The 27695-nt window shown below is 45.7% G+C and overlaps 1 protein-coding gene across 2 annotated transcripts in view; it reads left to right on the forward strand.

Moving 5' to 3' along the window:
* The first annotated feature begins 19885 nt into the window (after positions 1–19885).
* The window catches only part of SLC25A15 (solute carrier family 25 member 15), an 80163-nt gene continuing 72353 nt past the window's right edge, over positions 19886–27695 (forward strand). For both annotated transcript variants that reach the window (XR_009559763.1, XM_030882427.3), the window contains exons 1-3: positions 19886–20010; positions 22884–23008; positions 26420–26678. Coding sequence is in view for 1 of the 2 variants with exons in the window: in XM_030882427.3 (XP_030738287.1) it covers positions 22954–23008; positions 26420–26678 (314 nt within the window). In the remaining variant the exon portion in view is untranslated. The remainder of the gene's footprint in view (positions 20011–22883; positions 23009–26419; positions 26679–27695) is intronic.

The raw sequence follows: 27695 nt of genomic DNA on the forward strand, positions 1-27695 counted from the left end.
ATCATGAAATGATTACCACAATACGGATAATTAACAGAGTAGTTCTAACTGGCCACAAATTAAACCACAAGAGAACTTCAATACATTCTGAGAAAAATAAGAATAGATCTGCCCTTTGAAAAACCATAACTTGTGCAATTGTCCAGAGCAATCATTTATGAAAGTGACAAAAACATAGCCTAAAAGAAAATGTTTTTTGTCCTCCTTCTCTTCTGGCGCTGATTCACCAGTCCTTTTCTTCCCAGTGCCCCCTTGAAGTGCACTTTCTAGAGCAATGTGCCTTGGGCAAGGGGCAGCAAATCAACTGAAATAGGTCCTGACATACATCAGTGACTTTGGCCTAAATGTCTCATGAAATTCTACACTAACTGACTCGATAAGCCTGCCATGAAAATGAAAAAACCAAAATCATTCTATATCCCAGTTATCGATTGCTACATAACAGACAACCCCAAAACTTAATTAAATGGCTTAAAACAACAATTTATTATCTCTCATGGCTCTCTGGTTGACTGGGCTCAGCTGGGTGGTTCCTGCTTGGGGTCTCTCATGTGGTTGCAGTCAGATAGCAGCTAGTTGGACGTCCAACATGGCTTTTTCTTTCACATATTTGATGGCTTAGCTGGAATGGCTGGAAGAAATGGGCTGGCTGGGCAACTCTCTCTCTCTCTCTCTCCCTCTTTCCACGTGGCCTCTGAGAGATAGCAGAATATGCCAGCACAAAATATGCCCCTTTGGTATAAAGATTATTTTGAGCTGTAAGCACTTGAGAAGAAGCAAACACAAAAAAAACCTCTCTGCCTTCCCTCTGTTTGCCCAAAAGCAGGACATAAATTTGTAGAGATGTCCCCACCCTCCTCTACCAGAAAGAACAAAAATTAATCACCGAAAACAACCCTAGACACTTGTCAGCCCAGAGATGACACTAAAAGAATCCACATAACCCACTTTACTCACTAACCTCTAACTTCTGTTAGTTCCCCCATATATCTGCCTTCTCACAATCTGCTGCCCTAGAAACTCAAAGTCTTTCGCTTTGGTTTCACCCGTCTCTAAAAATGTACTGCTTTTTTGTTAAGATGCTCTATAACCCTGAGTTATAACCACTCATTTGAGTTACTCACTCTGAGTGCTCCCACGTGTATGCATGATGCATGTGTTAATAAACTATTGTTTTTCTCTTGTTAACCTCTCTTTTGTCAGTGTAATTTACAGAGACCCAGACGATGAACCTACAATGGGTAAATGGAAAAGAGATCCTTTTCCTTCCCTTCACCTCTCTACATGGCTAGCTTGGGCTTCCTCACAGCATGGCACCTTAGGGTATTTGAATTTCTTACGTGGAAGCTGGCTTGCCTTGCCGTGAGGGTTCCACAGACGCAGGCTAAAGCTGCACAGCTTTTTATGACCTAGTACCAGAAGTCACATAACATCACTTCTATGACATTCTATTGGTAAAAAAATGAGTCACAGGGCCAGCCCAGATTCTAAGGGAGGGAACTACATTTCCCTTCAGATTCCAGGAGTAGCGACTTCCCTGGTGGTCCAGTGGTAAAGAATCCGCCTTACAATGTAGGGGACTTGGGTTCGATCCCACATGCCGCGGGGCCACAAGTACTGAGCTCGTGCACCTCACCTAGAGCCTGCGTGCCGCAAGCTACAGAGCCCACGAGCTCTGGACCACACGCGCCACAACTAGAGAAGAGAAAAACCGCACACCACAACTAGAGAGGAAGCCCGCACACCACAACGAACATCCCACGCTCCTCAACGAAGATTGCACATGCCGCAACTAAGACCTGATGCAGCCATAAATAAATTAATAAATAAATCTTTAAAAAAACCCACAAATTCCAGGAGGAGTGGCACATTGGGACCATCTTTAGAGACTTGCTACCATCACATCTTTTTCTCTTTTTTTTTAATGTTCTTAGCAGCATTGTTCTTAATAGCCCAAACTGGAAACAACCCAAAAGTCCACCAACAGTAGAATGGATAAATAAAATGTGGTATACACAATAGAGTATTATGTAGCAATGAGAATAAGTAAACTGCAATTATACACAGTAACATAAATCATTACAGTAAATGAAAAAAAACAAGCTACTAAAATTCCTATAGTGTGATTACACTTACATAAAAGTCCAAAACAGATAAGATCAAATAATACTGTTTAGATATGCACACATAGTGGTAAAACTCTAAAGAAAAAGGAAACGAATTGGGGAGTTGGAGCGGTTATAAGTGGGGTGGGACACGCAGGAGAGCGGGTAGTGTTCTTTTTCTTGAGCTGGTGCTGACTGCATGGATTTGTGTTTATAGTAATTATCTAAACCATAATTTCCGCTTCATGGACTCTCCTGGTCACATGTTATGTTTCATAATGAAAACAATATTTAAAAAGAAGAGGAACAAGGAGTAATAGGAAGAGGGAAGAAGAGAAGAAAGAAGAAGGAGAAGAAGGAGGTGGAAGTAGAGGTAGAGGTGAAAGAGGAGAAGGAGGTCTACCACCACGTCTTGGAAAACTTTTAATTAAGCCCATTCACTTTATCAGTCTATTCTGCCGGGGTTCTTTTTTTCCATTTCCAACCACCTTGATGGTCTTTTAAGAAGTTCACATTTCGATTTATATAAAATTTTGCACCCTCCCAGCACATAGATGTGTTCGCCAACTCCAAAGCTCCTGCAGAAGACAATTTTGGTTGATGCTAAATTATCGAGAAGGCTAGTAAACACTGTCCTTTATAAGAATGTCTTATGATTTCAAATGGGGCACACCTGGAGAGCACCAAAGCCAATTTTTTTCAGCAATTACTACTTCTGGACCGAACAGTGAACTTTCATCAGTCAACCCTTATCAGAGAGTCCAGGGAGAATATATTGCTGTTGTTTTTAAGAACTGTAATATATTTCTACATGCAGGTGCTAAAGAAAATGAAATGAAAGAATTTTTTTAAATCAGGAGAATATTGATTCCAGTCAATTCATGGTGCGGCAGACCTCTGGAATCTATGATTCAAAGGCGGAAATCGAAGTAAAAGGAATATTGATATTGCATCAGTTGTGCATTCAATATTGAGAAGAGTTTTTCAAATGTTCTGATGATAGTACATCCTTGGGTGAGGCGAGCCTGAGAGTTTAGGAGGGGTCATATCCTGACACATAGATAGGCATTCTTGGCTCTCTGCAGCACGATGGGCAGACAGGAAGGACCAGCTCTGAGAATTAGACCTGCCCTCGGGTGTCACCAGATACAAAGGGAAAGGGTTGGGCCAGCTGCCAGAATACAGTGGTTGAAGCCTGTGCTGATAGCCACCTAGAGTCCAGTGTGATAGTTACATTTATTGCCATGTAACACACACACACACTCCACTCAAATGATATATACTACTCTAATTCCAAAGCACTCCATGAATAAATGATCATTTGAAATTTGTTAGCTAATGGGTTAGAAGTGGGATTCAATAACTGGTGGTTCACTAAACTGTAAAACTCTTATGCATAGTATTAATAATTATATAGAAATATTGAAAACAGGCTAAATTATACACTGTTACAAAAGAGCAACAAAGATATTAAAATAGCAGCTTAGCTTAATGGTACAAGCAATTTCACTTCATCTTCATGAATTTCCTTCCCATACTATCTAATCTACCCCAGATTCATTTCCTACATTATTTAATTACTATGCTAGGGACTTCCCTGGTGGTCCAGTGGTCCAGTGGACTCTGCACTTCCACTGCAGGGGGCCCGGGTTCGATCCCTGGTAGGGGAAATAAGATCCCACAAGCCACAAAGCACGGCCAAAAAAAAAAGTTTTAAACAAAAATTACTCTGCTAATTCTATGAAACACCCTACATCTGAGTAAATAATACATCTGGGAAGTATCTAAATGAATAACACACCTAGAAAGATACAGGAAAATTTAGAAATATCCTGGTAATCTGACATTTGCTGCCAATCTGCTCATGCTAGGGGACCACAATAGGACAAATAGAGAGGCCACTTCTCCCCAGTGCCAGGAGAGTGGAACACAAATGTCACAGCACAGATGAGTTTTACAGGCACTGTGACTACTTGCTCATGCATCCATCAAAATGTTTGCTGCTTGTCTTATTCTACCTTACATTAGACTTGCTCTGTCTGCATATACTTCATATGCAATCAGATTTAATCTATATTATGAATTGCTTTTCAATCACTAGCATCGCCTGTATATGTGACTTCATTTTCCAATAAATATGTTGCTTTGTTGTCTATTATATACTAGCTTACATTGCTACCAATATACTTATTTTTAGCTATACAATTTTCTATTTTATTTTCAGGGTTGGTAGACATTGTTTTTTTTTCCGTTATGGTTTATTACAAGATATTGCATATAGCTCCTTGTGCTATAAAGTAGGACTTTACCTATTTTATATATAGGTAGACGTTGTTGAATATCCAGGATTTATGATTTAATATTTCCATTTCATAGAATCAGTATACTTTATTTGACGTGCAAAATAATCCTTTTTCCCTAAAATCAACTTTAAATCAATTTTCAATGCTTCTATGTAAAAGAGTACAAAAAAGTAAAACCTTTCCAACAGAATTGGGAGGTGCTATATATATCTGCAGCGTAGTAATTAATGATAATAACAACATTAACTGCCGTGTTGAGCACTAAACAATTTATATCTGTTACCTCACTTAATTTTCTTTTCTAAAAAAATTATTGTATTGAAGTATAGTTGATTTACAACGTTGTGTTAATTTCTGCTGTACAGCAAAGTGATTCAGTTATAGGTTTATACACATTCTTTTTCATATTCTCCTCCATTACGGTTTATCACAGGATATTGAATATAGTTCCCTGTGCTCTACAGTAAGACCTTGTTGTTTATCCATCCTGTATACAGTTTGCATCTGCTAATCCCAGACTCCCAATGCATCCCTCCCTCATCCCTACCTCCCTCTTGAAAACCACAAGTCTGTTCTCTATGTCTCTCAAATTTCTGAATAACATCTGGATGATCCGAGGCAGGGTAATTGTGTGTCACAGCAGATGATGACATCGTGTAACAAGGAGTCCAAGAATTTGAAATATTTGAAAATCCAACTAGCCAGGTCGCCAGAGGCACTGAGGTTTGTTCTTTGTGAAGTAAGCCTGCAGAATAAACCCACTTATCCAGCAGTTTTAGCTCACCATTTCAATACACTTGTGACCCCACTCGCAAAAGTGTTAAATTACCAGGTACCAATGTACCAGGTAAAGACACGGAAAGAGGTAGAGAATGAGGTTGGACGGCTCACCTTGGGGTGAAGCCTGTCCCGAGGTTTTCTGGTCTGGGTGGGGCATGGCTGTGTGGGGCAGAGCGTTAGATGCAGAATTTGTATTCTTTTTTCAGAGGTGGAGTAAGAGGAGTTTTGTCTCCACACCTTCCACAGTGGGAAATTTTTTATCTTTCTCCCTGTATATACATATATTTCCAGCTAATCTAGTTTATAAACCAGGGCAAACTAGAGTATCAAACACAGCCTAAAATAGATGAATAGATGCGTGTACCTATATAAAAGAAATAGAGATATATGGGATCAGCATAAACATGTAGTACTTGTTATGTGAAAATAAGGTTTTAGTCCCCTTGGAATACAAAAATGAGTAAGAATTCATTCCTGCTTCAAGGGGCTGGTGATCTGGGCGTGGTCACAGGTAGGTTAGCAGGTGGTGTGACAAGACACAGAAGGCAGCGGCGCAAAGTAACACAGGCACAGGCTCCTGGGGGGCCCAGGTGGCGGAGCCTGCCCGATGACGTGAGTCTTTTCACAAGGTCTTCAGTGCTCAAAGCCAAGGACAAGGTAAGGGCGGAGGGGGCTTTGAGACAGGCCGTGGCAGCGTTTATGCAAGATGCGATGGAAAAGGAAGTGGTTTTGTGCCCTTCAAATTAGACGTCTAGATGCTTGCCTTTTCCCTCTCTGTGTAAAATGACTCATTCTCAGTATATTTATATATAAAATTGCTTTGGACTTTTAAGTTTATCAAAGACCAGGATCATATGCTAACGTGTATTGCCCAGCAGAAGACAGAGAATTATGGTGAAACAGCGCTTAGCAAGTGATCTCTGGAGATGACAGAGATGTTTCCAGGCAAAACTGTCCTCGGGCCCTGTTCTGAAGTGTCTGAAAGTTCCCCGGTCGCCCCATCCCCACGCCTTTTCATACTCATCCTCTCCAGGCGCCCTTCTCTCTGCTGCCCTCGGGCTTCTCCGAACCACCCTGTTTTGGGCCTCAGCTGGGCCTGGCACCCTGGCCAAAGGCTCCTCTGCAAACGAGCCTTCCCTTCCCAGCTCCTGTCTATCAGACGCCCTCTCTCCCATCCATCCACTGGGAGGACTGGCTGTATCATTTAACTAACTAACAGTAATACATGAAAGCCCAAATTACTGGCTTATTATACGAGCTATCGCAAGAAAATATAATTTTTAAAAGAAGGCGTTTTAAGCTCCAATAAGCAAAGGCTGTAGCTTCAGCTGAGATTGTTTTCTCTTTGCTTTTCTGGCCCTCTCAACTGATGCCCTGCGGGAAACTGCTTCTCTGCCTGAGTTAATGTGCTCTGACCCTTGGAGACATTTGTAACGTTCAGGTGCCCTCTGGCGGCGAGAATAATCTCATGTTACGTAAAACATGTATACCGTGTGTGTGTGTGTGTGTGTGTGTGTGTGTGTGTGTCTGTGTGCACGCACATGCGCACACTTCCACCAAAAGACTACAGTGATCAGAGCCTGTGCTGGGGGTCCCATCATCCCTCTTCCCACCATCTAGACCCCAAGTCCAGGCCTTCATTGTCTTGGGCCTTGATTGCTCCACTAGTCACCTGCCTGGTCCCCTTCCCCTCATTCTCAGTTTCCTACAATTTCTTCTCTACCCAACCAGCAAAGTGATCCTTAATAACTTAATTTAGGCCATTTTTCCCACCAATTTAAAATCTTGAAGTCTCCCCCTTGCACTTGGAATTTTTTTCCCCCAGAGGGCAAGATTTCACTTTGTCACTACATCAAATCTCACAAAATAAACCCAACACAGCCAGAAACACTGAGCAGATAAAGTGCCAATCAAAAGATATTTCTATTACACAAGAGTGAGAGCAGCCAACTTAAGAAGCAATCTATTCCACAGACACTGTGAAGTAAGGAAGAGAAAATCTTACCAGGTGGGGTCTGTGCAGGGCAAGCAAATAGGCATAAATGTGGTAAATGACCAGCCTTAGCCTCCTGCTCTGACCTCCTTCCCTACCTCTCTGTACCCCTTGCTCACTGCACCCCAGTAACTTGGGCCCTCTTCCTGTTCTCTGCAGAGCCTTGCTTCAGGACTGTTAGCTTTGGCATGAAATACTCTTGTGCCTGGAATATCCTTCTCAAAGAGTGTCCCATGATTGGCTCCTTCACACCTTGACTTAGCTCGCCAGTCCCTTTGTCAGTCACTTTCACATCTAGTGAAGCCAACCTGCCGGCTTCATCACGTGGCCCTAGCACTCATCACTACCTGAAGTGATTTTTCATTCACTCACCACATTCATTGAATGCCTGCAGGGGGCGCTATCTCATGCACTCGAGATACATCAGGGTACAAATAGACCAGCTCCCTGCCTCGTACAGTTTACAGATCTTGTCAATCCTGTTTTTTACTTATTTCCATTAGCCTCCCCGGCTAGGATATGGAAGCAGGGACCTTGGTCAGCCTTGTTCACTGCTTTATCCCCAGAGCCTAGAACAGTGCCTGGTACACCGTTTATGGCCAATCACTATTTGTTGAATGAATAAGCAAACGTTTCTATTTTTTATTAGGGTACACAAAACAACATGTTCAATTCTTATCATTGTGATAAAATTAATTCATTTACTGTAAAAATGAGGCAAACAAGATACCTAATTATCAATTATTCCAGTGATTGATAACAATAGTTAGCATTTATGGACCACTTACTATGTGTCAGTCACTGTACTAAGTGCTCTATATGTATTATCTCATCTTCAGAAAATTCCGTGACACAGGTAGGGCCATTCTCCCCGGTTTTTTGTTTTTTTTTTTAATTTTATTTATTTATTTAGGCTGCATTGGATCTTTGTTGCTGCACGCGGGCTTCCTCTAGTTGCAGAGAGCGGGGGCTACTCTTGGTTGCGGTGCGTGGGCTTCTCATTGCGGTGGCTTCTCTTGTTGCGGAGCACGGGCTCTAGGTGCGCAGGCTTCAGTAGTTGTGGCTCACCGGCTCTAGAACGCAGACACAGTAGTGTGGCACACGGGCTTAGTTGCTCTGCAGCACGTGGGATCTTCTCGGACCAGGGCTCGAACCCGTATCCCCTGCATTGGCAGGCAGGTTCTTAACCACTGTGCCACTAGGGAAGCCCCATTCTCCCCTCTTTAAGATGAGGAATTTCAGGCTTAAAGAAGTTGCCCACCATCAAATGGGAGGACAGGACAGTCCAATTTCAGAGTCCATGCTTTCAACCTCCTCTGTGTGCTACCTCTACACACATCCACATTCACATGAAGAAGGTCTACTTTACTCAATGGCTCCCTCTCCCACCCTCTGAATAAACTCAACACTCTTAGCTGGGCACGTGGGACCCTTACTGAGCAGCCCTGCTCCTGTTTCCCTCACCTCCTACTCTGCACTGAAGCTTCAAGGCTCCCAGACTTCCATGCTGCATTTCTCTCCTTGCAATTGTATGGTTTGTTCCCTCCTTTGAAACTCCTACTCATACTTCAAAACTCAGCTCTCACTTTCTCCAGATGCCCTTCCTGGTTTCCTGGGCTGGGTTATGTGCCTTTTCTCTGTTGCCCCCCAGCACCTTTGACATGTCTCTATAATTCTCAGTAAACTGTCTTCCCTCCCTGCAGTAGAAGCTACTTGGGAGATGAGGCTTTGCTTTTCATCTCCAGATTTCCAGAGCTTAGCACAAAGCTTGGAAGAGAGGTGTTGAATAATGCTTTGAATAATGGATTTTTATTTGGGGATTAGTTGAATGCCATGCTTTAGTATTTTACACACAGTGAGGAAAGGATCCTATGATAAAGAGAGGGTTAGAATGTGGCACGTGGAATTCTTCATTGATGAGACCACATGGAGTGTAAAAATGGGGGGCTGAGAGGCACAGGCATGGGCGGAGTGGTACTTAACGCAGCAGTTGGTAGAACTGAATCATTCTCTTTATTCTCACCCCAGTGGAAGAAGAGATACTGGGATTTCCCCCTCAGGCCTCTGACTCCAGAGCCTGTGCTAATCTCTAGGCCAGGTTGCCTTAAATATACTGGGCCTTCCAAAGAATGGGTGTATCCCTTTATTTGTGTATCCTTTCAGTGGTTATATCTGTCTGTGTTTGCAAAGAATAATCAATTTTCTAGAAGCACATTTTTTTTTTTTGGCTGCACCACGTGGCTGGTGGGATCTTAGCTCCCACAGGGATTGAACTTGTGCCCCCTGCAGTGGAACCACGAAGTCCTAACCACTGGAGCGCCAGGGAATTCCCTAAAAGCACTTTTAAAATGTTCATAAATAGGGCTTCCCTGGTGGCGCAGTGGTTGAGAGTCCGCCTGCTGATGCAGGGGACACGGATTCATGCCCGGGTCCGGGAAGATCCCACATGCCGCGGAGCGGCTGGGCCCGTGAGCCATGGCCGCTGAGCCTGCGCGTCCGGAGCCTGTGCTCCGCAACCGGAGAGGCCACAACAGTGAGAGGCCCGCGTACCACAAAAAAAAAAAAAAAAAAGTTCATAAATAGCTAATTGCCTAACGATGGGTGCACTGTCTTAATTTACTCAAGTTTACACAACGACTAATAGTAGAGCAATTTGCCTCTAGATACTCTTCTCTTAACCACTGGCCTATCTTGTCTTAAAACAACTCAGCCATTCAATCATTTGTTCTACAAATACGTATTGAGCTCTACAACATGCCAGCTATTGTTCTAGGTCAGCAACGTTCAATAAAATTTTGGTGGTGATGAAATAGCCTGTATCTGTCCTGACCAATATGGTAGCCGCTAGCCACAGACGGCTCTTTAGCACCTCCATGTGGCTAGTACAACTGAAGCACTGAGTTTTAAATTTTACTTCATTGCAATTAAGTTAAACTAAGTAGTCACATGTAACAAGGGGCTACCAAAATGGACAGTATAATTCTAGATGCTAGGGAAACATCAGTTAGAAACAAAGATCCCTCCTCTTGAGGAGTTTACATTTTGGGGATGAAGGTAGAGGTGAGAAAGGAAGAGAAACACAGTAAATAAAACATAATAAATAAGTGAAATATATAGCACATGATGTGCTACAGAAAATGAAGTGTGCAGCAGAGGAAGGAGGGCCTAAGTTGCATTTTAAAATAGGGGGGTCAGGGCTTCCCTGGTGGCACAGTGGTTAAGAACCTGCCTGCCAATGCAGAGTACATGGGTTCGAGCCCTGGTCTGGGAAGATCCCACAGGTTGCGGAGCAACCAAGCCCACGCGCCACAACTACTGAGTCTGCACTCTAGAGCCCGTGAGCCATAACTACTGAGCCCGTGAGCCACAACTACGGAAGCCTGCGTGCCTAGAGCCTGTGCTCCACAACGAGAGAAGCCACCACGATGAGAAGCGCGCACACCCCAACGAAGAGTAGCCCCCGCTCGCGGCAACTAGAGAAAGCCTGCACGCAGCAACAAAGACCCAATGCAGCCAAAAATAAATAAAAATTTAAAAAAATAAAATAGGGTGGTCAAGTTAATGTCAGAACTTTTGGATCCTTTGGTTACGATAATTCAGTCCAATCCAATTTCAACCCCAATTTCTCTTCTCCTCTCCCTCCTCTCAAGCCCCTCAAGGATGGGGCAGGAAGGGGATAGAAACAGCAGTCTTGCCTTTTTTGTTGTTTGTGCTCTTAATTCTAATTCATTTGTGATTGTATTTACATTTAACTATTTAGACACATAGTTAGTATATGAAGCAAAGCAATGCTTCCTAAGGGATGGTGTTCAGGGTCACCGCAGCCCTCTCCACGGTGAAGCACCTCCTCAGAGAAGGGCAGCCAGGCTTCCTTCTGCTGCTGTTAGCTCACCCCCAAATGCCCTCTTCTGGTGGGGTATCACCTCCTTTGGCTCCCTGGGCAGCCCTACGTCTCCCCTTCCTGTACTATTCTCCTTCATGGGGAATCATGGGAACCACTGAGAACCCTGCTACCCTTCCCCAGGCCACTGTTCCTTCGAACCAGCTGGCCAAGCCTCCCCACCTTCAGAATCTCTCTGTGAGAAATAGACACCAGTCCTCATGTTCATGAGACCCCTGTACACCAGCTGTCCCAAGACAAGCTCTTCCAAGACCCCCTCATCATGCTCAGCTCTGCTTGGACAGTAAGTGCACTAGTGGCCAGCTGGGAGAGAGCTAAGTGGATTCCTTTCAATGTCCTGGTGACCCAAATGATTTTGTGAAGGGAAGGAATAGGCGTCTCGACACAAGCCCTGCACCCTCCCTGCCCCCTCTCCCCCAGGTGGCCTACGATTCATGACTAACCTCTCCCCTCACACACTTAATCAATTCCTCTCCCAGTGATGGAACAGGAGGCTGGGATGGCGGAGCTTGGGCAAGGAGGGTCGGGCTGATGGATGAGGAAGCAGCAGGTGTGACACCTCGTGGTTAACCCTACAAGGAGGCGTTATTAGCCACTTGTGGTGGCTCTCTCTAGAATGCCCTTCCCCTAAGCACTGAATCTTAGCATCAGTTTGGACAAGAAAAATCCTACCCAGCACCCCATCATATTTTTGGTGTTAAATCACACGTGTAATTTTTAACCCTGTATTAAATGATCAAGGGGGGGTGGTGGGATGAATTGGGAGATTGGGATTGACGTATATATACCACTATGTATAAAATAGATAACTAATGAGAATCTGCTGTTTAGCACAGGGAACTCTACTCAGTGATCTCTGGTGACCTAAACTGGAAGGAAATCTAAAAAAGAGTAGATAGGGACTTCCCTGGTGGTCAGTGGTTAAGACTCTGCACTCCCAACGCAGGGGGCCCAGGTTTGATTCCTGGTCAGGGAACTAGATCCCACACACCACAACTAAAGATCCTGCATGAGGCAAAGAAGATCCCGTGTGCTGCAACTAAGACCGGGCACAGCCAAATAAATAAATATTTTTTAAAAAAATAAAGAAATAAAAAACAGTGAAAATATGAAAATAAATAAATAAGTAATCAATATACACAACCTTCTGGGCATACAATATACAGCTTTCCTTCTTGGGTTGTCTTGTTCGGCTCATAGAAGGGGATTCTCCACAAGAGAATAGAGACAAACTTCAAACCTGCCACTGACCACAGTGAACAAAATATTTGGTGGGCCAAAAAGTGCCTTCGGTTTTTTACATAAAAGACACATTTTTCATTTTCACCAAGAACTTCATTGAACAACGTATTCACCCTTTTGTTCCACTACCTTCTGCCATTCTTCAGGCAACTTCATAATTCCATCTTCTGAAAACTTTTTATCTTTTTGAGCAAAGAACTGTTCCAGGTGCCTTTTACAGTCTTCCAGGGAGTTGAAATTTTTTCCATTAAGAGAATTTTGTAAAGGCTGAAATAAATGGAAATCTGAAGGTGCAGCGTCTGGTGAATACAGAGAATGAATCAGAACTTCCCAGCCAGCCAAGCTGTAACAGTTTTGCCTGCTCATCAAAGAAACATGCATTCTTGCGTTATCCTGATGGAAGATTATGCCGTTTTCTGTTGACTAATTCCGGATGCTTTTCGTGCTTTCAGTAGGTCTAATCGGGAGCAGTACTTGTTGGAATTAATCGTTTGGTTTTCTGGAAGAAACTCATAATAGAGGACTCCCTTCCAATCCCACCATGTACACAGCATCACCTTCTTTGGATGAAAACCAGCCTTTGGTGTGGTTGGTGGTAGTTCATTTCGCTTGCCCCACGATCTCTTCCATTCCACATTGTTGTACAGTATCAACTTTTCATCGCCCGTCACAATTTGTTTTAAAACTGGTACATTTTCCTTACGTTTGAGAAGAGAATCGCATGCAGAAATATGATTAAGAAGGTTTTTGTCGCCAAACTTATTGGAACCCAAACATCAAAGCGATTCATATAACCAAGCCGGTGCAAATGATTTTCAACGCTTGATTTGTATATTTTGAGTATGTCAGCTATCTCCCACGTGGTATAACGTTGATTGTTCTCAATTATTGTTTCAATTTGATCGCTATCAACTGCAATTGGTCTACCCAACCATGGAGCATCGTCCAACGACAAATCTCCAAGCACAAAACTTCGCAAACCACTTTTGACACGTTCGATCAGTCACAGCACCTTCTCCGTACACTACGCAAATCTTTTTGTGTGTTTCAGTTGCGTTTTCGCCTTTCTTGAAATAATAAAGCATAATATGCCGAAAATGTGGCTTTTTTTCCTTTCCATGTCCAATATTAAAATGGCTACACAACAATTCACCGATTTTGATGTCTTTTTTTTAAATACACACTGATATGACAGCTGTCACATACAATCTAACAAAATTGTTTCGAATGAAGTTAAAGACATCTAAGTGCTACTAGAGTCATCTTACGGAAAAAGACGAAGGAAACTTTTGGCCCACCCAATACGTGAGAGAAGAAGAAAGATTTAAGAACTGTGAGCTTGATGCAGAGCATGATGGGTACCAAGGCAACTCTTCTGCCATCATTTGTGTCACCTGCCCTGCTCTGGTTAATAGTGACCAAACTAGGAACTGTTCCCCCAGATCTGACCGTGAAGATACTATATATTAAGTCCCCGAGCTGATGGCGGTACTTCTTTGATAGTTCAAGCTGAATTTAATGCTTGTTGCCTCGGAAAACTTGAAGGCATATACCTGATTGCTGTAGATGTGAAGATGAGAAAGGACAAGGGGAGCCTACAGGAGAAAATGTATTCATCAGATACTTTTGATATATTTGTATTTTGAAGATAATAGAACCAATAATAAGTAGATTTTGCAGATTTTAATAATCGAAATAGAAAAAAATAAAGGCAAAAAGAAATGGCCTTTACAGTTACTTTGTTTGAAAAATATATAAAATGCTTGCACTGCCTACTTTGGCTCATTAATTTGGTATAAGTGTAAACGATCGGCAAGTTTGATAATGTTTTCCATTTATTTTACGATGAGATGGATTCTTGTTCATTCTATTTCTCAAGCCATATTTTATGACTTTTTAAAAATGGTTTTGATCTTACATTCAAATGGAGGCATCATCAGAGAATACGGACGCGGCTCTGAAAGTTAGTAATTGAATACTTCTCATACTGAAAGCAGATTAGCCTTTAGAAGAGTATCCGTTGGAGATAGGCCCAGTTGTGGGGAAAGACACATGTGTACACAAGCACACACACACACACAAGAGAACTGTATACACCGGCAACTTTCATACTGGTAAATTTTACAACAATGATGCAATCCAACGGATTTATTATAATGATTCATATCAACAGATAGTGACTAAAACCCTCCATGGCCAAAGCCCTGGGCCAGGCAAGGTGTAAATCACAGCTTCTGTGCCTTAGCTGGGGACACTGAGTAGATTAGAGAACAGCGGCCCTGAGAACTCTGCAGGTGGCTCCTTCCACCTCCGAGCCCCACCTGCCAGCACTCCCTGCTTTATACTCCAGCAGAGCCAAACTGCTATAGTTCCCCAAACATGCTGTCCTGTTTCATACCTCTGTGCCTTCAGACGTGCCGTTTCCCCAGACAGGAATGCTTGGCCCATCTGGAGTGGGCATGTGTCATGTTTTCTGGCTGCTTAAACTTGTCTGAAAACCCTACCTACATTCAGGGAACTTCCTAACAAGCGAGTCCTTCCTCTCCAAGACAGAAGCCAGAAACCCCACACTCCCAGCCCTCCCTTTACAGATCAGGGTCCAGGCACGTGACCCGGACTCCAACCATCAGCTGTATCTACAGGAGACATCAACTTGGAATGAGAAACACAAGGCAGTGAACATGGCGTGGCAGTGATTTACTGGGCAGAGCTGGGAACCAAGGTGCCCAGCTTTGGAAGAGCAGTAGCTACAAGGCTGAGGCCCTGGCACAAATGGGACAGTGGTACAAACGATAACATCTACAGCTCGGAAGGAGCTGCAGCATGGGTTCCACGGATGACCAGCTCTGTAGTGGGTTTGAGGACTTGTTTCAAGTTCTTCAGGAAGTACCATCTCCCTACTCAGCAGTGGTGAGAGTCATCCAGCATCCTTTTAACCAGCTGCTTTTGTGCTCCACCAGCCAGAGATAGCTTCTGTTGATTGCAGCTAAGAGCCCTGGGTGGTACATCAACAGACTTTCATCCTCTTAAAAAAGGGCCACTTTTTCTTTCAGAACCCACCCTGATACGGGGGTCTCCTAGGGGCCTCCCCTGAAACCCTCTTTTCCATCTTTTATTCATGCCCTTCTCCGAGATGCTACACTACCCATACCCCTCTTGCTGCACGCTCTCCCTGAATTATAATTATTTGTTTCTTCCTCCTCTGCTTGGACTGAGGTCTCTTTAAGGCTAGCCATTGTCTCTTTCATTCTGTATTTCCAGCACTCAGTTTGGGTTGACAAAGAGCCTAGCACATGATCGGTGCTAAATTTGTTAGGAAAGTTTGATAGGAAGCAGTGATCTAATTTGTTTAGGAGGACCAGGGACCAGGAAAGGCATTTGAGGAGCCATGTCTAATACAGGTCTTGGTGAAGAGCGGGGGTTTCAACGGGCAGGATTAGTTGGGATCATCCAGTCCATATTGACATGTAATCTGCCTTCTAAAATTTATATCCTGAGCATTCTTCCATATCCTAAATACACGGTAGGGGACCTTCTTGATTGCCTAATAGAACCCTGCTTTATTTTATTTTGCTTTTTTAAGGTCTGCAGTGGTGATGTCTCCGGGAAGGTGGGTCTCTCCTTATTCCCAAGAGGATAAACCAGAGGTTGACAAATCATGGCCTGCTAGCCAAATCTAGACTGCCACTTACTTCTTTATGGTCACGAACCATACAAAATGGTTTTTATTGCTTGTTTCTGTTTTTTACAGTTTTAAATGGTTGAAAGAAGTTAAAAGAAGAAGAATATTTCGTGACAGGTAAAAAGTATATGAAATTCAAATTTCAGTGTTCATAAAGTTTTATTAGAACACAACCACACTTATCTGTTGGCAGCGTCTATGGCTGTTGCTTTACAACAGCAGAGTTGAATAGAGGCAAGAGATTGTATGCCCTGCAAAACCTAAAGTATTTCCTAGCTGGTCCTTTTCAGAACAAGTTTGCTGACCCCTGTTCTAAACCAATCATGTTAACTTCATTCTCTTCCCAATGTTTATGTTTGGGGGAGCATGAGACCCAGTTCTGGGCCAATGAAATATATGGAGAAGTTTGACAGAGGGCTTCTAGGAAAATATTTTTCTCTGATAAAAAGTTAGTATGGGAGAATGCTTCCTGCCTTTGGATGTCGCATGTGAGAATGTGATCAGTAGAGCTGTGGCAGCCATTTTGTGGTCATGAGGAAAAGCGAAGAGAATCACAGAGAAGGGGGCCCAGATACTTTTGAGCTGCTAACTTAATCAATCCTGGAACTTCCTACTTCTAGATATATTTTTATATTCAAAATAAATATACTGACAGTTGGACATTCTATTACTTGCAGCCAAATATGTACTAAAACATATGAGAATATGATTTTTAAAATTATGGCATAGTATTTCCTCTTATTGATAACCCATTAAGGTTTAACCATTTATGGGCATTTCTCCTAATTCTTTGTGTTATCTTATTTTTAACACATATTTTACAAATTCAAACTTAAGGCTCATAAAACGTGCACATTTGCTGACTTCCTTTTTCTTATTTTTGCTTGTACCATTAAAAAGCTGACAAGGAAAAGACAAAAGAAATTGTCCCCCTTTAAAATATGGCCCTAACAACTCTTTCATGAGACACGAATTACCCCCTTATTCCACATTGAAAGACAGAAATCCAAACCCATGTTTATTTCAAATACATACTCTACCTGATTCCAAAAAATTTTGAGGGAGTTTTCAATAAGTTACATCAGCAGCCAGGAATGTTCAATGGGAGTTGAAATTGTGTAATCAAAGCATTTTTTTCTTCTTTCTCATTAACTAAAAGTACCCTTGAATCAGAGATAATTTATATTTTTGAATTATTTGCAACTCCAATTAACACTTTGTTAAAACACACCCACATGGTTTCAGGGTCCAAAGCCTTCAAGTGGTGAAATGATTTCTCCTTTTAGTATCATTAACCAGCACATTGTGAAATTCTGTTGAAACAGCAAAAGGTCCCTTTTCCATGTAACCACTCTGTCTGTCCCCTCACCTCTGACCTGCGTCATACCTGCCCTCTCATCCCAGAGCCAGCCCCACTGATGTTCCTGGATTGTGCAATCCCAAATTCAGCAAACAGATGCCTGGAGCAAAGAGGTCAGTGCATTGACTTATTTGCTGTTTTGAACCTGGATCTGAAATACCATTGGGTTGACTAACCTCTATGGAGAGCAGTGATGCATGACTCTAAAACTCTGTTCTCAAGAGGCCATTGGGTTGCTGGGGAATTACCCTTAGGACAAAGCTTGCATGGACACTTTCATGATTTAATGCCAACCAGGTGGTTTGCCAATCCATTCCCTGAGCTCCTGTGAGATGTTAAGCTTTTCTACATCTACATATTTCTCTATTCCTAAAGCAAAGATAGCCGATAGGGCCACTGCTGTGAAGGATTTTAAGCAGTTGAGGTTATTTTATAAAATATTATGGAGGGAGATCTATTCCAGGAGAAAGGACTTCTGGTTCCTGCAACCCTCTTGCTTTTAAGAGGAGGCCTTCTGGGAGGTATTAATGTACAGTGTAGCAGTTAACAACATGAACTTGGTTGAGTCCCAGCTCCCCCCTTAGTAATTTGTTTTCGAATTATCTGCCACTCCAATTAACACTTTGTTAAAACACACCCACATGGTATCAGGGCCCAAAAGCTTCAAGTGGTGAAATTATTTCTCCTTTTAGTATCATTAACCAGCACATCGGGCAAGTCACTTGACCTCTTTAAGCCTCAGTTTCTTCACCAGCATCATTGCCAGCCGTGGGGTACAGCAAGCAGGACAGCAGGCAGAGAAGAGTTTGTGCAAAAAGGCAACTTTGCAGATTAGGGGTTAAAGAGTTGCACAGAAGCTTCCTAATTGCTTCTTAGTTTACAGAACTGAGGCTGAGGGTTGTTTAGGGGAGGCGAGGGAGAGAAGAAATGTAAAAGGCTTGGGGAGAGTGATGAGAGTTTGGGACAGCCCTTATGAGGGTAGGAGAGGAAGGTGCTAAAGCCAGAAAGGACAAAGTATCAGGGGGGAGCTGATAGCTCAGGGAGACCCAGATCTGGAGTAGCAGTGCCCTCCCCTGCCCCCATGCTGGATTGCCCCCAAGGCTCCCACAGCAGGGGGTTGCAGAGGAAGCCAAGATACTGTTACATGATGGCTGGGGTTTAAAAGGGTTAAATGACTCACTAAAGTTCACAGAGATTTTAACACAAGTGGCCTGGCTCCAAGTCCAGCTCTTTCTAATCTGTAATAGGAGATCTAAGCTTGTCCTAATTAGCTCCTTTGGGCTCCATCTTTCTGGTTTGCAAAAGCCAGGTGATACTGAAAGTCCTAGTCCTATATAGGACGTTATACCATAGGTTCTGTCCTGATCTGCTTCCCACTTGTTATGTTACATGTCACTTTGGGCAAGTCACTCAAACGCCCTGGCTTGCTTCTGTAATTAAATTTTGTTCCGGAAGCTTGAGTTCTAAAGCGCAGCAGAAGACGGTCTTGGGCTGGGTTGAGGAGGGCCCTTGTTTATCAGGAGCTCTGAACCTTCACAGCACCTCCCCCTTTCCCTCCTTCCCCAAGGTCTATTCAGCTCGGCACCGGTGTTTAAGGACTAACACAAGTCACCTCAAATATTTGTCACTGGCCCTCACCCGAAATCACTTAAGTTACATTGGCCGTAGTCTAACACCACATCCAAACAGGGCAGAAAATTGTAAAAGAAAACGATAGCACGGTTTAAGGAAGAAAACACGGTGTAGAAAAGGAAAATAAATCCATGAGGTTTGAACCAAAGCACTCCGAAGGCCGCGGCTGTTAACATCGAGCAGCTGTCAGTAATAGACCAAGACACTTCCAGCTGTGCGGGTCTTTGCCTGGGGCACTAGAGAAAATTCCTTTACTCCCGGTGCACAACAGACTCCTGCTTTCTAATAAAATTCCAGAGAACCATAGAACTAGCCTATAATTCACTGGAAACTAAAAGGACATTTAGAGTTACAGTTTTCATCGGTGGGTGTGCTTTCCGAAATGTCATCGGTGGAGATGGATGTCCTCGCGGAGGGCGGACTGGGAAATGTTTGGGGTTTTGTTTTTACCAGCAATAAGCAAATTTATTTTTCATCACTACCTTTCCAGTACTTTCGCACTCAATTATAACATAAAATTAAAGCCTTGAGCCCCGAGTCCCTGCAAAGCTAATCAGCCTGAAGACTTCAGTCCCTCGTCCTCACTCCGACACCCCCCGCCCCCGCCCCGCCTGAGGTCGAACTAGAGACGAGCTCACCGAGGGCCTCCGGGAACCGAACGGCAGGAAAGCGACGTGGAGGCCGCGGCTCCCAGCCCTCCCCCCGGCCCCGCCAGCCCCTCCCGCTCCCGGCGCGCCCCCCGGCCCGAGCGCGCCGCCGCACCGCGCCGACTTCCGCTTCCCCGGCAGGCGGGAGGCGCCCCGGCCCCGGCCCCGGCCCCAGCGCAGCCCGTCCCGGCCGCAGGGGTCGCTCCTGAGCCCGCGGGGCGCCTGCCGGCGGCAGTCTGGCGCGGGAGGCGGGGCGGAGGGCCGGCCGGTAGCCCACGTGGGTGTTAAGCGGCCGCCCCCGCCGCCGAGCCAGAGTCGAGAGCTGGCGGCGGAGCGCGAGTAGGACGTGGCCAGTCGGCACGGCGGTGAGCGCAACTCAGCCGGGCGCTCGCGGGCTGCAGGCAACCGGCCGGGAGGAGAGGGAGGGAGAGGGAGCGGGCGGGCCGGCCGGCCGGCCTCCGCGCCTGGGCGGTGTGACCCTCCCGGGAGGCGGGGTGGAGATCCGGGGTCCCGGGCCCGCCGCGCCGCACACGTGCCCGGGGGCCCGCGGGCGCCGCCTTCCCGCGCTTTGCCTGGGATTCCATGGAGACTCGGGCCCCGCCGCCTCCTGCGCGCAGTGGTCACGTCCCGGGAAAGGTTGCCCTCATTTGCCCGGTCGTAGTGTCATGCCGGCACCGCGCCGGGCAGGGAGGGCGGAGGCGCTTATGAATGGGAGACCCTCGCAGGTTGTTGTGGCAGAGTCAGCGAACGTTTAGGGCCGGGAAGACAACAAAGTTGGAAGTTGTCTCCTTAAGCTGACCCTTGTGCGGATCGGGATCCCGAGCCCCGGAGCAGGAGCTCCCGAGCCAGCTGCTGAGCGGCGAGACTGGTTTGCATCCCAGCGCCCGTGGGCCCCACCAGCTCTGGGCGCTCGGATGGCGGGCGCCAGCTTCGGCCTTGAAGCTGGAATCTTCCCGGAGCAATTCGTGTTACCTAGTGGGGAATGCGGCCTCCTCGGATTCTCCCACACGATAAGTTAATTTCCCGAAGGAATGAAAAAGATACATGGTCTGCGTTGTTTCGTTTGGAGTTTGACTCCGGTGTAGTTTGAAGGAAGGGTAAAGGGACGCTGAAAGGATTCCGTTTTTCTCTTCCAGTTGGTACGAAGGCTCACGAATCAGTTTAATTAACTCAACTTGATCAGTCTGGCTGCCTCCACGCCCCATTGCCTCCTTCAAGCCAAAGCTACGCGTAATTTGAAACAGATGCCCCTTCTGAGTTAATCTGTTAAGACTGTTTGTTAACTGTTCTAATAATTCTACAAGTAGTTATTTGTAGGAGTTGATGTGTTTGTTTGACTTGCCTAAAAGGGTTGAATTCGCATTGATGACACAGTACCATCTGCTGTGCCTCTTCTAAGAAAGAAATGTCCACCCCCGCCAAGGGAATGGGCTGCATTGGATGTGACCTGTCTGTGACTCCTTTCCCCCCTTGTCTCCATTTTCCTCTAAAATGCAGGGTTGGGTGTTTTGTTTTCTCTTTTTGGCCAGGTGGGAATACTCTGCTTGATAGAACAGACCCAAAAGGCAAGACTTGAGTTGAATCCTGTCTCTGCCACGGACTTGTTGTATGACCTTGGACAAGTCCTTGTCTTCCTCTGGACTCAGTTTTCCATCTGGAAAAGGAAGAGATTGGGTTAGGACCCTGATATCCTTCTCTAGATACTGGATGGTCACCGTCTTATCAACCTTAGTAATTGGTACTGCCTCTCCAGGTCTATCAGTAACATAAAGTCAGTGTTTTGTACATCTAATTGTATGTCTAATTTTAGTTGCTTTATTAAGTAGTGTTCTTGTGCTGTTGCTGGTTTTAACATTTTTTGTAAAGATTCTTGGTGTCTAGTCATTGACAACATGCTTCAAGTGGTTAAAAAACTTCTTGGTGGCTAAAATTATTCTCCGCTGCTGCTGATTAGGAAGATGTTGGTATTCATTGGTCATCCAGCCTGCCCACCCCCTCCTCTGAGAGGTGTCCTGACTGGGATCACACAGGTCTTCAGTGTGATGGATAAAAAGCATTCCTTGTTATTCAGGCGTTAAGTCAGTGACATAGCTTGAAAATCATACAGAATTGGTTTCTGTATTGGTTATTTTAATATTCTGTGTGAATGAAACACCTCTCCTTTTCTAGTCAATATTAATTAAGTCCATGCCTTGCCAATGGTTGATTTTTGTCTAAAGTAGAGGAGTAGACCCTGGTTTTCCCAAACTTCTAGGCTCCAGCTCAAACCTACTGAATCAACATTTCCAGGAGAGCAGCCTGGTTATTGGAATGTTTAACAAGTGTCCCAGGTGATTCTTATCAAGCAAATTAAGGGCGCAATGGACCCAGGGGTTGCTTCTCAAAGTATGGTTAATAGCCAGGCATTATCAACTTCACCTGGGAGCAGGTGAAGGCAGGCAGCATTTCTGGTCCCACTTGAAGCCAATCACATCAGAATCGGCCTTTTAACAAGGTCCCCAGGTGATTCGTGTGCATGTTTATGGTTGAGAAGTTCTGGAAGGCCTATGATGATAGTAATGTTTGGTGCTGTGCTTTGTAGTTGTTCTAAGACCTCCTGGTGTGTGTTCACAGTTCATCGTATTTGTCCGATGTGGCTGTTTGATTGCCCTCGTATTATAATGATAGTACTTTTATTTTTCACCTTGTATAGACGGGAACCTCCAGCTTTAGGGGCCCAAAGGGCCACCATACCAGTGGCAGAGCAAGCATTCAGACCCAGGCGTGTGTGTCACTTGGCCGAGCTCCTAACCCATTCCTTTCCAGGCTACTGTTTTGTGACCTTCTCTTAGGGTCTCAGGCCGCTGTCTGAATTTGGAACAGAACCCAGTGGATTGATGGTTTAACTTAGGCCTCTGAAAAACTGGTTTGATGGGGCTTGGGATGTGCGGTTGGCTTGCTTATTGGCATTCGTTTCTTGAGGGTTTCAGAAAGGTTGGTTGAAGTGCCCTCACCTGTGGCTGTAGCAGTGCTACGTGAGCAAGGTTTTTGGTCTGCGTGCTTTTCATGGGGAGGTGGTGGGCAGGGAGAAGGGGAGGCGGATCACTAAGCTGCTCTGACAGCTCGAGCCCCCTCCTTTGGAGCAACGTAGAGACAGTTTCCCGGTTCCCTGAAGTTCAAGTCCAGTAGCTAGGCAGCAGGCCTAGAGAAAGGGGGGCTGCGGAGGCCCGACTGATGGTGAACTCTTGCCTCCTTCTAGGAATATGAGGTGCCCATTGTAAGCTCGTGAGAGTTGCCCTCCGCGGAACCCAGCAGAGGAGTGGGCAAACATGAAATCCAATCCTGCCATCCAAGCTGCCATTGACCTTACGGCGGGGGCCGCAGGTAATCCCAGAGAAAACCCCTCCTTTGTTCCTCAAATACCTTCTGCAAGTGAGCTCTGGTGAAGACATTGCCTTTGTAGCTCCAGAAACGACATGCTTTAACCCTGGAATGAATCCACTTAATACAGGTGTGATACTGTGTTGCAAACACAGCAGAAGGTAGAGTAGTTCCCGCTGTATTAGAGCTATGAGTCAGGGTATGGTGTGGGAGTGTCCCCGGGTGACAGCTGGAACATATCACAGCTCAGAGCTGAAGCCGCTCGTCCATTGCCATGTGGCTGGGATATGCAGGATTCCACCCCAAGCCTGGCAGCCTTCAGAGGCCTTAGAGTGCAAAAATAACACTGTGTCATCTCTCCAGGGAAAATCCTAGTTACTGTCCTTACAACTGCTGGGGGAGAGAAAGGATACCCTTAGAAATGTCATTGGTAAATCAGGCTGACTTTTTACTGTGTCTTAAAGCCCTGAAAGGAGGGGCCCCAGGATTGGCCGAGGAGTGGTGGGCGGGGCGAGTGCTGGGGCGGACTCTGGCCCCACTAGGCACCATCGAGTTCTGGACAGCACCTGCCACCGCAGGCCACTCTTTAGAAAGGTCACCTTTTTTCAGCCTGAGGCAAGTGACAGACTTGGAAGTGCCTGGGTGGTTACTTGGTTCTCCAGATTCCTGGATGATTCTAGGGCTGGAGGAGCGCTGGAATGCCCATACTTCCCAGATGCAGACCCTGGCTTACCTTTGCCTCCCTCACCGATTCTTATATTGGGTCACCGCTCCTTGGAGTGAAGAGGCCAGGGGAGCCGGTTGCCCATTGTCCTTTTATCTGGTGGGACCTCCTGAGTCAACAGATCAAGAGCAGTCAGAGCCGCCTTCTCTCATCCTGTCGTCGTCTTTTTTTTTTTTAATATTTATTTATTTGGTTGCATCGGGTCTTAGTTGCGGCTCACGGGCTCCTTAGTTGTGGCATGCGAACTCTTAGTTGCAGCGTGTATGTGGGATCTAATTCCCGGACCAGGGATCGAACCCGGGCTCCCTGCGTTGGGAGTGTGGAGTCTTTTTTTTTTTGCGGTATGCGGGCCTGTCACTGTTGCGGCCTCTCCCGCTGCGGAGCACAGGCTCCGGACACGCAGGCTCAGCGGCCATGGCTCACGGGCCCAGCCGCTCCGCGGCATGTGGGATCTTCCCGGACCGGGGCACGAACCTGTGTCCCGTGCATCGGCAGGTGGACTCTCAACCACTGCGCCACCAGGGAAGCCCGGGAGCGTGGAGTCTTAATCACTGTGCCACCAGGGAAGTCCCCTGTCGTCTTCTTAATTGTAAAAAAGAAATCATGGGTTCAGGGAAGATCGAAGTATTTTTCCATGAACCAGAAATCGGCCAAAGTAGGCTCATGAGGAAGTCTGCAGACACTGATAAGTTCAGGCGAGGGCGCTCCCAGGTCAGAGACGACAAGGAGCAGGGGAACCAAGGGCTGCCTGGATTCCACCCCACGGCCTCTTACGCGCTGAGTGCCTTTGGGTCAGCCCCTCACCCTGCCGTGGAATCAAGCCCCCCACGCCCTGTGCACCATCCCCGACCCCTTCACCACTCCCCGCTCCCCCAATGCCATACTGCGGAGGATGCTGACTTTGGCAACAGTGGACCCACTTGCTTGCCCTCGGCATCCTCTTACCCTCCCGTGAATGCCTGGGCTCAGTCTGTGTCTCTGCAATAGAAGGGCATTTTACCCCATGAGGGATGCTCAGCTTTTGGAATTTTATATCCTTCAGTCACTCTATCAAAGATAGACTGTAGGATCTGTTGTGATAGAATTAAAATGCATCTAGGTTGTCAAAATTATGAACCCACTTTAAAAATTCTGACATTCACCTCTTTTGGAATGTTTTTTTTTTTTTTTTTTTTTTCTGCGGTACGCGGGCCTCTCGCTGTTGTGGCCTCTCCCGTTGCGGAGCACAGGCTCCGGACACGCAGGCTCAGCGGCCATGGCTCACGGGCCCAGCCGCTCCACGGCACGTGGGATCCTCCCGGACCGGGGCATGAACCCGTGTCCCCTGCATCGGCAGGCGGACTCTCAACCACTGCGCCACCAGGGAAGCCCCTTGGGAGTTATTCTTTTTTTTTTTTTGCGGTACGCGGTCCTCTCAGTGTTGTGGCCTCTCCCGTTGCGGAGCACAGGCTCCAGACGCGCAGGCTCAGCGGCCATGGCTCACGGGCCCAGCCGCTCCGCGGCATGTGGGATCTTCCCGGATCGGGGCACGAACCCACGTGCCCTGCATGGGCAGGCGGACTCTCAACCACTGCGCCACCAGGGAAGCCCGGGAGTTATTCTTAACAGCCCTCCCTCCATCTCTACTTTCCACAACTTCATTGGAGTAACTGTGTATTATGTCTAAGTTATGAAATTGCATTTCTGAAATATGTAAGCCTTCTCTTCAATTTTGCTGAGGTTTTAGTCACCTCATCCAGTGGCTGTTTCCTGACACAAGCACGGGACGTCCCAGGCCCAAGGGGAGGTGGAAGCATTCACCAGTGACAGACAGTTCCCCAAATGCTGACCCAGTTCAGGGTCTGGAGATATTACAGGGTTTAATAGTTCATTCTTCTCCTTACATTCAGAATTTTTATCGAAGTAATTGAATGCAATTCAATGCTTTTGTCGTATAAAAGCATATAAATATATGATTTATGCTAAACAGGGGTAAGTTTCAATCCATTTCCTGTCTGAATACAAATCATTTATTGGTAGAGTCCAAATAAGATGTTTTCCCATAGGGTCAAACATTTAGCTCTTCAGGGACTAATTAGACCCTTTGTTTTCTTTATCTGTGGCCTATTCCTCTGTTATTTCCCTGATAGTCATTAGGACCACTGGGCATCAGGCAAAAGCGTGATTAACACCAGACTCTTCCCTTCCCCTTCCTTTTATGTGGACGCACACACAGGCACAGTTAACCGCTGTAAATGAGCCACTTGTGGTGTAGCAGCCAGTATGTTAGAGCCTTATCCTAATCCTCACGTTAACCCGATAGGGAATCGAGGCTCGGAGGTCACGTCGCTTAGCCAGGATTTCACAGCAGAGTCGGGCTTTGAGCCCAGGTCCCTCTGACCAATGCTCCTGAACACACGTCACACCTTCACATCCGGTGGCTTTGACTGTCAGACACACGTCCTCTCCTCTACCGAGTTGAGCTCTTTCAGGGCTGGAGCGGGGTGCCAGACTCATGAAGGACCCCTAGAAGTTTTATTGGACTGAGCTAGGAGGGTTGGCGGGGGAGGGGGGAGGAGGTCAAAATGAAGTGACCCAGAGGTAAGCCCTGCGGTGGGCTGCCTGTCCCTCATCTCCATGGGTCCTCGACGCCGCACTCTACCACGTGGCTGTAGACTGGTGCTGGACGAGGATTCCTGTCCTGGTTGCAGGGGGCACAGCATGTGTACTCACCGGGCAGCCCTTCGACACCATGAAGGTGAAGATGCAGACGTTCCCCGACCTGTACAGGGGCCTCACCGACTGCTGCCTGAAGACCTACTCCCAGGTGGGCTTCCGGGGCTTCTACAAGGGGACCAGCCCAGCGCTGATTGCCAACATCGCCGAGAACTCCGTCCTCTTCATGTGCTACGGATTCTGCCAGCAGGTGGTACGGAAAGTGGTTGGATTGGAAAAGCAGGCGAAGCTGAGGTGAGTTGAGGTCACTGAGACCTCTTTGTCTGAGAAACAACACTTGTGTAGTCAAGCTTTTTATGAGACCTTATGGAGAAGAACATTTCCGTTTTTATAATAACTACTTTCTTTGATTATGAAGTCGTATATTGCCATCGTAGAAAACTGGGAAAACGCACATGTGTTATGCAAAAGGAGAGTTGCCCATAATCCACCGTGTAGAAACAACCACCCCCACGTTCCTTCCATTCTTCAGGAAGATGCTTTTCTTTCTTTCTTTAAAAAATTATTATTATTTTTTTATTATTTTTCTTTTTTTAATTGGAGTATAGTTGATTTACAATGTTGTGTTAGTTTCAGGTGTACAGCAAAGTGAATCAGTTATGCATATATATATATATATATATATATATATACACACACACATTCTTTTTCAGATTCTTTTCCCATAGAGGTTATTACAGAATATTGAGTAGAGTTCCCTGTGCTATACAGTAGGTCCTTGTTGGTTATCTGCTTTATTTAGAGTAGTGTGTTTATGTTCATCCCAATCTCCTAATTTATCCCCTCCCCCCATGTTTCCCCTTTGGTAACCTGAAATTTGGTTTCGAGATCTGTGAGTCTGTTTCTGTTTTGTAAATAAGCTCACTTGTGCCATTTTTAAAAATTAAATTCTAAATATAGGTGATATCATATGATATTTGGGGAAGATGCTTTTCAAATTCTGCTGTTGGTGCCACTTCTCTGGGCAGAAGTGCAGAACTTAAACCATAGATGCAACTTGTGACCCGAGTTTTGGGTTTCACGTCATCAGCAGAATGCAGGGTATTGGAAGAGCCAAATAGGTTTGAGGAAGAACTTGGAATTTTAGGAAGGGTCAGAGCATCTGAGAAGATGCAGGTGAACCTACTGTTTCATTGGTCGAGTCTGCCCCAAACATCAGACTTGGGTGTGTATTTGGTCATTCCTTGGGTATTTATTATACCGAGACTAAAAGGAATTCGGAAACCACTGGGATGTTTAGCCTTTACTCCT

The sequence above is a fragment of the Globicephala melas genome, chromosome 18, assembly GCF_963455315.2.
Source record: "Globicephala melas chromosome 18, mGloMel1.2, whole genome shotgun sequence".
Classification (NCBI taxonomy): domain Eukaryota; kingdom Metazoa; phylum Chordata; class Mammalia; order Artiodactyla; family Delphinidae; genus Globicephala; species Globicephala melas.